The sequence below is a fragment of the Rhagoletis pomonella genome, unplaced genomic scaffold, assembly GCF_013731165.1.
Source record: "Rhagoletis pomonella isolate Grant_MI unplaced genomic scaffold, Rhpom_1.0 Rhpom_scaffold_00001, whole genome shotgun sequence".
In the NCBI taxonomy this organism is placed as follows: domain Eukaryota; kingdom Metazoa; phylum Arthropoda; class Insecta; order Diptera; family Tephritidae; genus Rhagoletis; species Rhagoletis pomonella.
The window spans coordinates 62,120,521-62,132,466 of NW_023458555.1; the positions used below are offsets into that span (position 1 = coordinate 62,120,521).

Consider the following 11,946-nt stretch of genomic DNA (forward strand, 5'->3'; position numbering starts at 1 on the left):
CGTGCAATGATTTTTTCATGTAAAATGCTAAAAATGGGGGTTTTTGTAAAATTTTTGTATGGGGAACCCGACAGGTGGGGTCTTAGGGGGGGGGTTCCACTGGCATGGGTGGGTCGGCCCTACAAAGTTAGTGGGGGTCGGTCATACATTTAAATACGATTGGGGCACTAGGGTCAACTTAGGATTTTTCAAGCTTTGGCGCTCAAGGTCAAAAGTACGAAGTCGGGACATCAGAATTGGTTTTAGAGGTATGCTTCCTTCGGCAAAGTATCTTATTTTGATCCCTAAAATACGATTTTCCTTGTCACTTGGGTGATTTTCAAATCGACCCGCCTTCTAATACATAGTATCCCTGTAGGGCGCTTGAGACCAAAAAATTTGATTTTGGATTATGCTGCATATCTTGAAAACTTGAAGTCCTTTCCCAAAAAAAAAACACTTGTGTAATTAAGTAGTGAATGCCTCTCGATGACACATGCCCAAAGAAGTTCATTCATTGTCAATTAGTGGCAAAAAAATTACGTCGAAACCGGAAAAACCGAAAAAATTTTCAAAAAATTCAATTTCTCGCGTGAAAAACATCTCATACCCCTCTCAAATGAACAAAATACTGTATAATTCGAAAGTGTCAACAATTCTCTGCCCAAAACCGTCTAGAATTTAAAAAACGGTTGAAAATAAGATTTTTAATGATTTTTTTTTCAACGAAAACTCTGAAAAAACAGTTTTTTGGCCTTAAATCCAGATTTTGGGGGTGTTACAAATCCTTTGAAGGGTGTTTCGTGGATAACTCGACCAGGTGAACAATCTCTTCTAGGTCGCTTCAAAAGTGTATTCAATTTTGTTTTTTTTGTAGCACTGTGTAATCAAATATAAAGAATTCATTTTTACTATGCATTATTTCCCTCAGTGTAGTTTCAGCTAAAAATATGCACAGCCTTGAAAGCCGGGAATGAAAACAACAGTGCATTAAACAAAACAACATGAAACTTCATATCCAGCTCTTCCTGCAGCTGTTCCTCTTGCTCTTGTTAAATATGTATGTAGGTGTTTACAATCTATCTATATCTTCTATACTCAAGTAGCACACTGGTGTATAACTTGGTGTAAATTGAGCCAAAAATCAACTTTTGGTGTTCAATAAATGGCTTTTACCTTAGGTTCAAGGTGCTGGAATGGTATTTTCAGAGGTTGTAGTTGAAAGTTCAAGCCTTAATTTAAGCCTAAATGGAAGGTTATATCGCCTCGCTCGTCTATCAAAAAAAGCTTTAGTATTTGCCGCAACAAATTTTTTTCTATTTTTGATGGCCTGTGTTATATAAAGAGACGTTCCTTTTTTGTAACAAGTAATCTCGCGAATGGCAAGTCCCTATTTGGACCAGGGACCGATCTATTCGAAAAAAATTTATTTATGGTCCGATTTATTTTAAATTTGGAACGTAGGTTTTTTTCCTAGATTAGCATATAGGGTCCTTTTTCCGGTAAATGGACAAGGAACCGATCTATTCGAAAAAAAAATCTTCGTTATGATCCGATTTCCTTGAAATGTTGTACGTAAATAGCTTTTTTCCTAGACTAGCATAGATTATAATTTTTTCTGGGAAGTGGACCAGGGACCGATCTATTCGTAAAATCGCATTTGTCGTCCGATTCGCTTTAGATTTTTCACGCCGGTAGCTTTTTGTCTAGATTAACATATAGGGATCCCTTTTCCGATAAGTGCATCAGGGACCGAACAAACATTGACGTATGTTGGGACTAGAGACATTGATATTTTTACACATTAGAATATTATCTCCTTTGAATTATTTAAAACAGTTGCTGAGAAATATCTGTACTTTAAATTAAATCTCTGGCTTCGGTAATCGGCCCGTTGTTAAATCATAGCCGAATGTTCGGTTCGGCTTAGGGGAAAAATCGGCCTTCGGTTGCATTTTGCTTTTAGTTAGAACAAATAGGGACACGAATTTCGAAACGATACGATATTCTTTAGCCATTTGATATTTTTTACTCGATAATTTTAAAACCATATTTTTGGAATCGAGTACCAGACCCCTTGTATCGTATCGAATCTTAAATACACATTACAGAGTTAACGTGATTAATAATATATATGTACACTGTATTAAAAATAATTGTCTCTTACTAAATTCGTTTTGATGTGCTTAAAACAAAGCACACCTGAAAAAGTCAAAATTTTAAAAGCTTTTCTATATTTGTATAATAATTAAGTATACCTTTATTCAGTAAAAAAAATTACAGATATTTAGTAGAGATAAAAGCAAAGCGCATTTGTAACGTTTCAAAGTGGTTACAAAATTGAAAAACTCTGCGAATTGGGCAAGACTAATTGTATAAAATTTTTTATAGTAATATTTGAAATATTTGAGGCTAATTTTCCAAGTTCCTAAATGTAAAAATCTTTCCTACTTTTTAACCGACTTCAAAAAAAATGAGGAATTTTCAGTTTGTCGAAATTTTTTTTGTTATTTGTTTTATCAGCCGAAGTATCTGGCGTTACTAAAATTTCCATTGAAACTTTTTTGTTAATATTGTTTTAATCTAATTTTTAACGCAAATAAAACATACGTTTTATGTCACCTTGCGGTCCCATTTCAAAATATCTCGACTCTGATGCCACCTGGCGAGACCGTTTTTCGCAAATACATTCTGCTTACATAACCAACAAAAAACAGCCAAATTGGACAATAAATAAGTTATAAGACTTTTATTGTTTCGCAGTTTGTATGTAAAGCAAAATGAATATATTCTGAGTATTAAGGAGCAGAAATGTTTACAATCTTAGGTTAGCATATGGCGGAATTTCAACCCGCGCCTTCGGTGATGTCCTCTACAAAAGCAAACACTTAATAAGGTTCATTCTGTATTAGAAAATAATACCAATATTCAGATTTAATTTTTTGGAATTTGGTATCGACATTAGGAATATCGAGTCTTTTAATCACAATATTAATGGCTACCCGATATTTTTTACAGTGATACTTTAAATGAGTACTAACGGGTGATTTTTTTGAGGTTAGGATTTTCATGCATTAGTATTTGACAGATCACGTGGGATTTCAGACATGGTGTCAAAGAGAAAGATGCTCAGTATGCTTTGACATTTCATCATGAATAGACTTACTAACGAGCAACGCTTGCAAATCATTGAATTTTATTACCAAAATCAGTGTTCGGTTCGAAATGTGTTTCGCGCTTTACGTCCGATTTATGGTCTACATAATCGACCAAGTGAGCAAACAATTAATGCGATTGTGACCAAGTTTCGCACTCAGTTTACTTTATTGGACATTGAACCAACCACACGAATGCGTACAGTGCGTACAGAAGAGAATATTGCGTCTGTTTCTGAGAGTGTTGCTGAAGACCGTGAAATGTCGATTCGTCGCCGTTCGCAGCAATTGGGTTTGTGTTATTCGACCACATGGAAGATTTTACGCAAAGATCTTGGTGTAAAACCGTATAAAATACAGCTCGTGCAAGAACTGAAGCCGAACGATCTGCCACAACGTCGAATTTTCAGTGAATGGGCCCTAGAAAAGTTGGCAGAAAATCCGCTTTTTTATCGACAAATTTTGTTCAGCGATGAGGCTCATTTCTGGTTGAATGGCTTCGTAAATAAGCAAAATTGCCGCATTTGGAGTGAAGAGCAACCAGAAGCCGTTCAAGAACTGCCCATGCATCCCGAAAAATGCACTGTTTGGTGTGGTTTGTACGCTGGTGGAATCATTGGACCGTATTTTTTCAAAGATGCTGTTGGACGCAACGTTACGGTGAATGGCGATCGCTATCGTTCGATGCTAACAAACTTTTTGTTGCCAAAAATGGAAGAACTGAACTTGGTTGACATGTGGTTTCAACAAGATGGCGCTACATGCCACACAGCTCGCGATTCTATGGCCATTTTGAGGGAAAACTTCGGAGAACAATTCATCTCAAGAAATGGACCGGTAAGTTGGCCACCAAGATCATGCGATTTGACGCCTTTAGACTATTTTTTGTGGGGCTACGTCAAGTCTAAAGTCTACAGAAATAAGCCAGCAACTATTCCAGCTTTGGAAGACAACATTTCCGAAGAAATTCGGGCTATTCCGGCCGAAATGCTCGAAAAAGTTGCCCAAAATTGGACTTTCCGAATGGACCACCTAAGACGCAGCCGCGGTCAACATTTAAATGAAATTATCTTCAAAAAGTAAATGTCATGGACCAATCTAACGTTTCAAATAAAGAACCGATGAGATTTTGCAAATTTTATGCGTTTTTTTTTTAAAAAAAGTTATCAAGCTCTTAAAAAATCACCCGTTATATCGATACTTTCGGTTCGATACCATGTCCCTAAGAACAAAAGCTATTTATATATATATCAACTATTGTTAAAGAAGGAAGTCTTCTTATGTTAAGGAAATAGTTTAAATTCCCAGCAGGCAAAGGCGGCCAATCGTTTTGCTAATTGCATGTTTGTTTTTACCACATTTCTGAAAATTAGAAACGTACATACATATATTCTGATATAAGTGGACGTATGAAAAATAAATTTCAGAGCTCATCAAAGGAAAATGCTGTTAATAACTGACCTAAAGCGAATAGTGACAATTATAACATAGAAACGGAATAAATTTAACCCAGTTCAAATATTTAATCTCAACTAATTAAAAAATACAGTAATATACATATTAAGTAAATAATAATAAGGAAACTATTAAGTGAAAATGACACACAATCGCGAAAGTCTACGACTGAGTCTTCTTGATTTGCAACAAAATACGCCGGCAACGTCAAATGGCAGCAGCAATTCCAGCGTTTCTCAGACAATGTCGGTTATGGCGAACCAAGCCATCTCAACCGCGGTTAATCGCATCAACAAAGTGATTGTTGCACATCAAAACGATAAATGCGAGCGCCTGAAGAAAATGCAGTCGACCACTTGTTCTGATTCAGAGGACGACTCCGATCGTCGGGCACAACTCGAAATAAATAATCGTTGGAATTATAGCGGCTACGATGGTGTAAGTTAAGAAGAAGAATATGTGAGGTGTATTAATGGTAGCTGTGCAACTGGAAATTTAATTATTTTGGGAAGATTTTCTTTTTACTTTTGTAAATGCCACAATAAATATATTTACCTTCCTTCAAACCGATAGGATACACGCACCCACGTTGTACAAGAAATCTTACGTAACGAACAGTCATATGTTGAGTCACTGCAAACAATCGTCACAAAATATCTGAAGGTACTCAAATCTCCCGAGCATGCTGGCATGATCGATTCACGTACTGTGGACGAGATTTTTTTTTATGGTACCCGATATACTGGAGATTCACGAAAAATTTCATGCTGAGCTGAAATCGCGTTGGGAAAGTTGGGAGGCGAACCAGAAAGTTGGCGACGTTTTTCTTGAAACGGTGAGGTCAATCGCGCAACAATGATTGTTGTAGAAGAATGTAATTTGTACTATGTATATTTACAAACTTTATTTTAACTTGAATGCAACAGTTTTCAAAGCTGGAGGTGCTGGAAGTATACACTTCATTTGTGAATAACTGCAACCGCGCGAAGAACGCTATCCGCACTACGAAACACCAACGACCATCGTTTGCGAAATTCTTGGAAATAACTGCCCGCGAGCATAAAGGAAAATTGACGCTAGACAACCTACTCATCAAACCGGTACAAAAGTTCCCTAAGTAAGTTGACCTGTTTTTCTCCTTTCTGCGCCTTTTACTATCTATTTAATAATATTAATAGCGAGTTAATAAGCTGGTGACAGGTAATAAGGTCAATTGACTTTATTTCCAACTCTGGTGGTACCTTTTCAAAAGCGAAATAAAGTCAACAAAAATTTGGAAATAAAGTCGTTGACGCTATTTCCTCATTCAAATGGAAACAGCGTCAACAATGCTTAAAGTATGTCGATTCATAGAAAAAAATGTTGTTCTTACAATAAACATTGCCGCGTAAGTGTTGTTTTTTAAGAGATGAATAAGGTTATTGCCTAATCCTCAGTGTTGTGATATTAATCCACACACAATCATGAACTACCACCAATTGATTTTATTAAAAAAATTTAAATTACGAATATGTAAAAACACGATGCGAAAAACTAAACGCCTGCGCACAGCTGGAATACGAGAAGTATTTGAAGAAAGACTGTAGAAATGATCCATAACTTGCAAAAAATGTTTCGTTTCCACAAAAATAAAGCGAACACTATTAAATTGAAGAAACAGTCCATGTCCAAAAACCCCGGAGGAACACTGAAAGAATTGTGGGTCTTAAATTGGCATATTTTGAACGAGCGTAGCGTGACTTGGTGTGCGCTGACGCGGGCCGCCGTGAAGCTAAGCAATAAAGTCAATTGACCTTATTTCCGTTGATCATATTACCTGTCACCACTAAGCTACATATTGAATCTTTTCTATTCCTTAGTTACGAAATGCTCTTTCAAAGACTTATAAAGCACACTGATCGCCATCATCCCGATCAAAAGCATCTACAGGACGTGCTAAAGCTTGTCCACGACATACTTGTTCATATCAATTGTAAGGAGCGCGAAATACTTGAAAATGGGCAACGCGAAGCTACTTTGCGGGAGCTTGAAGGTGTTATCGAAGGTATCACAGACCTGATAACACCCGATCGGCAATTTCTACTCTTCGATTTGGTTTCAATGCCGTCCGGGCAGGGTGCACGTAAAGAGCGCGGCTTCTTTCTGTTCAATGATTTATTGGTGTTGACAAGTATCAAGAAACGTAGCGGTACGATACGAAAGCCTAATCCGTAAGTATTGTTTGAGCATTAGAAACATACATATTTGGTTTTTATATGTGACATCATATTTTACAGCTCTACCTGCCCTGGTACTGTAGCCTCTACTTTGGATACTAATAAATACAAGTTCCTTACAAAAATCTCCCTCGACTGTTTAGAAATTGTGAAGAGTGAGTGAGAGACGATCATATAACTCTTTAGTCATATCATGGATTATCTCTCCTTTCTTTAGCTAAAGATGAAAACGTGAAACGCATAATGAATGAAATTGAAAATTTGGCCGAAGACTGCAATAAATTACAACAAATCGCCGACATCACTGCATCGCTGCAATATCCACACCAGTATTTGGAGGATGTCATACGTGAACTTCTAAGAGATGTGCAGCGGCAGCTGTCGGAACGTCAGACAAATGACACGCAACTGAATCTGCTGGAACTGCTGGTCAATTCACCGTAAGTAAACATACTACTCCTAGCTGGTCAAAACATAATTAGCTTCGATTATAAATTTTCAGGAACGGAAGCCAAAAACTATCGATCGTCTTCAGCAAAGCTGAGAAACGCACTCAGTGGGAGGTGACCTTCAATGAAGCTAAACAGAAAATGGGTAAGCATCGGAGCATCAACATTTCCAATCAAATCACTTATAACTTATTTGCATTACCAGCTGCCACACTCGAGCGACACCCCATTCCAGAGTTTTTGATGTCTATACCAATACGGAAAACTCGTGCAGGACTACAGTTTACATGCGCTGCGGCCACGCTCAGCGAGAAGCGCGATGTGTGGGTGTGCAACAGCGACGGATACGTAGGACAAGTGTGCATTATGTCTCTCTACCCGGAGCCAAACGTGACCAGCTGCAATGGCGTTTGTAATGCTCGAATTCTTTGCGTGGCCTCAGTACCTGCCTACAACCCAAACAATAGGAACTCCGCAAATAGTGGCACGCAGCAGCCAAAACAGTCGCATCCACTCAGCGCCAGTACTACGCCACAACACAGCTACACGCAGAAATTGAGGGACTATCGCAAAAGCATCTCGCCGAACTTCCAACCATCAACTGTGATTGGCACACCGGAAAAGAAAAAGACGCCATCAGCACCTGTAGCGGTTGCGGTGAACTCAACTGACTCCGGCAACGCCTCCGCAACGGGTAATGCAAGTAGTCACGGCAGTGCTGAAAACCAACTTGATTTGAATCTAAGTTCCAGTGATGACGAGACAGATACTGGTCTTATAAACGTTAGTGCTGTTGCTGAAGCTATATGCAGTAACGGCAGCAGCACCGTAGAACGCGTACCCAGTCCTGCTCCCTCGGTGCAGGCAATCGCTTCGGTGACATTGCCGGGCAGCAGTAGTAGCGGAACACCATCGCATCACTCGCACCAAGTACGCTAGTCGAACTCTTAAGAAAATAGTAAAAATATAAAGGCACTATTTATACATATTTGCATGTCTATTATTCTTATTTTCAGGACTCAAATCCAGACGATGGCGATGGAAATTTATCAACTATGTGGATTGGCACGGAAGACGGCTGCATTCATGTGTACAATAGCACCGATAATATTCGCATCAAGAAGAATAGAATTAAGATTGAACATCAGTCGGCTGTGTATTCCATTTTGTGAGTAGGAACACTTCAAAATTTACCGTACACATTTAACCGTTTTAAATTTAATATTTGCGCTGGCTAGGTACCTGGATAATCGTGTATTTGTTTCTTTGGCCAATGGTGATATCTGTGTATATCTTCGAGATGGAGGTGTGTATTGTTTCTCTTAGGCTAAGCGCATTGAGGAGCGGCGAGCAAAGAGCATCGGCAAGGCGTCGATTACAAACGTATTTGTTTCAATCGGAGCGCACAGAGTGAAGAGCAAAGCGTACATACACGTTTGTATTGATGCTTTGCTCGCCGCTCCACTATGCGTTTACATGTACAAAATAGCAGCGCATGCTTTTGTCCTAACTTTTGCTGTTTATAATTTTATGCAGTTGCCTGGAACACTAGTTTGTCGCACTGTCTTTCAATCGGCACCGTAACAAGTCCTGTAACCAAGTTGCTGAATGTGCAAGGAAAGCTGTGGTGCTCCATACAAGGCATTATAAAGGTTTTGGATACAGATACTCTCCTGGTGAGTCTGGTTAGTACGCAGTTTTTAACAAAATCAATGAACTCTTTTCTTTTAAATGTATAAGGTGGTCAATCAAATACAAATCTCATCCGACTCAAAACCAATCACCAACATGACTGTGTCGAACAATTACGTGTGGATTTCAATTCAAAACTCGGCCCATATAAAGTGTTTTCATTCCATGAGGTAAATTTTTCATTCAAGAAGGATTGGGTCTTGTCTTTCCTCAATTTATATTATTCGCACTTATTTAAGGTACTGCTATACATTTTTTAATGAAAGTGTAAATTTTTCGGTGTCGTCTACATCACTTTCATCGTATCAAAGTTTAAAGCCGATGGTTTATTAGAACCAAATCAGGGATGGGCGTTTTTGAATGAATTATTATTATTTTATTCATAACACTGGTCTACAAGGGTTTTGCGAATAAGACGGGACCTGGTGTTTCCGAACGGATTTTTCGTGCTGAACACGAATCTGGGGTCCAAAACTTCCCATCACGTCACGTTTTCGAGAAAAAAGGGGTTGAAACCCCTAAAAACAGCGTTTTTGGCCATTTTTTGAAAAATTGTAGAGCTGAACCCTGACGTGCTACAAACTTTGTATATGTCAGAAATTAAAGGCTAAATCGTGCCCTTTCGAATGAGCCCTATGCCGAATTAATCGCATGCACCCTTAGATCAGGGGGTGTATTTGTGTTTAGGGGTGCAGGAAAAATTACATTTTTGACCCCGGATTCGTGTTCAGCACGAAAAATCCGTTCAGAAACACCAGGTCCCGTCTTATTCGCAGAAAAAAAGTTGAAATTTGTAGACCAGTGTAATTTTTCTAATTTTGAATGACGAATAAATTTTTATTCTTCATTCAAGCACTGTCGAATGATGAATAAATTTTTATACGAAACTTGCACGCTTTTATGATACATACGTGTAATTAAATACAGAGCAGCATACGAGTCGTCAGGCTCAGAAATTCGTCAAAGAAAGCTGGGTGAAAATCGCTTATCGTACAGAAGTGTTGGCAGCTAGCCAGACGTACGCTTAAAAAGGGGAAGAAGGTTAAGTTTGTTTTCAATCTTCCATGTGCGTGCCTGCATTAGGGATGAGCGATGATTTTTTCATCGGTGATAACATCGGAGGGTCAACATCGATCCTCGATTTTCATGGACCGAAAATCATCGATTTTACACAACATCGATATAATTTTCAAATACGAATTTGTTTCCGTGCTCATCAGAAGTAATCAGTTCTGTTGGAAGGGTTCACGCAATTGTTAACAACATTTGTTCTCATGCATTTTTTCCTCTGTTATGACTTTCAGTTTGAGTTTGTTTAAAAAAAGTTTATTAAAAACCTTAAAATCAAAAAAAATATTTTACTACCTTCGCCCGTTTATGAATTATAGTTTAACATACGTGGCAGCACGTTCAGGTATATCGTCCCCTGAAATACAAAAATCGTAACTACATATGAACTGTGCATATCTCGAATCATCGACGCTTCGATTATGTGTACAAGGTATCGCTGTGCCGATGTTCCGCATAGTCCGCAATCGATTACAAAACACCGATATTTTACGTCTTATCATCGAATATCGGGCATCCCTAGCCTGCATTTTATGAAAATGACAGATGAAACCATAAAATTCGTGCAATTAGTTGAAACATAATTGGAAATTAATAGACATTTTTGCACCTGAAATTTTTGCGCTTTATACTTTTGTGAAAAGTTCCCTACATGTAGGGATTTTGGCTGTAAAAATGCGTGCGTAGGGAAAAAGGGCAGATTTTTTATATATCTTAAAATGTATGCAATTTTTGAAATGTGAATAATTATATGAGGCGATTCACGTCAAATGTCCCAAGCGCGCTGAGCGGTGCAAAACAAGCTTGTTTTCGAATAGCTGAAAAGCAGACCGAAAATGGGAAAAATAATTCAAAAACCATGATTTATATAGATTTTTGTACGGGCTATCCGATGGTGCTATGCGTTTTCCAAAATTTTCCCATTTTCACGGTGAAAATTCGCAACAAATTTTATTTGTAATTTTTCTCAATTATAGTAATTTTTTATATTGTTTTAAGTCGTCTCAATCGAAAGATCAGGTCTTTTTACATATAAATCATTAATAAAAAAGGGACTTTTTTGATTTTTTCGAGCTATAAAGCGCTTAATAGAGGGCTATGACAGTCGCCACGCTCCGTCGCGTCACGTCGACTCCGTTCGTTTGAACAAATTAAAACATCATACTGTGATAGAAAATTTTTACAAAATTATTATTTAAACACGCTATATCTCAGACGTTTGGGTATAGATCGATTTGAAATTTTCACACAATAAACTAAAAACTATTCCAAAGAATTTAAGTTTAAAAAACTTCTTAATACTTACCGCCCAATTCTGTGTTTTCTTGATAATTTTTTTGTAAAGAAATTTTATCAAGATTTTTATCAAGTAGAAGCTTCCTTCGCATTCTGTGTCAATATTTATAAAACAAAAAGCTCTACGACTTCCACATTAGTGGAACTGATTTCCACATGAGTGGAACTGATTTCATTGTCACATATGAAAAGTATGAAATTAAAAGCGAAAAAGCTTTTGACTGCCGTAGCCGAGTAGGTAGAGATGTCGACTATAATTCCGTGTGTCGTAGGTTCAAATGCCGGCACATGGAGTATTTAATTGTTAGAAACAAATTTATTAAGATACAAAACTTATACAATTCACATGAAATTTCAATTTGTCAATAGCATTTTCAATCTTGATAATTTATCAAGAAAAGAGCTTTTGATTTCTGTGCTAGAATACCAATTCTTGATAAATAATAAAAAATTTACAAATTATAAAGATTTTCAATTTATCAAGTGCACAGAATTGGGCTGTTATTAAAAACAAAATGCCGGTTTTTAGAACTTTTTTATAAAAATAAATGGGGCGGTTTTATTCTAATTAAAAATGTGTGTTATAAAGTTTCAAATCTAATTTCTTTTTTAATGCAGCATTATAGACAAATACCT

General features: G+C 37.5%; 1 protein-coding gene across 1 annotated transcript in view; it reads left to right on the top strand.

Moving 5' to 3' along the window:
* LOC118746971 (rho guanine nucleotide exchange factor 17-like) overlaps positions 1–9,116 on the top strand; it is a gene marked incomplete at its 3' end in the record, with an annotated part of 96,625 nt that extends 87,509 nt beyond the window's left edge. Inside the window, 13 exon segments of the mRNA XM_036480969.1 lie at positions 4,562–5,027; positions 5,163–5,309; positions 5,311–5,424; positions 5,516–5,706; positions 6,449–6,799; positions 6,866–6,960; positions 7,023–7,245; positions 7,308–7,399; positions 7,460–8,184; positions 8,271–8,422; positions 8,493–8,560; positions 8,791–8,930; positions 8,995–9,116. Coding sequence (XP_036336862.1) covers positions 4,731–5,027; positions 5,163–5,309; positions 5,311–5,424; positions 5,516–5,706; positions 6,449–6,799; positions 6,866–6,960; positions 7,023–7,245; positions 7,308–7,399; positions 7,460–8,184; positions 8,271–8,422; positions 8,493–8,560; positions 8,791–8,930; positions 8,995–9,116 — 2,717 coding nt within the window.
* Positions 9,117–11,946: the final 2,830 nt, after the last annotated feature.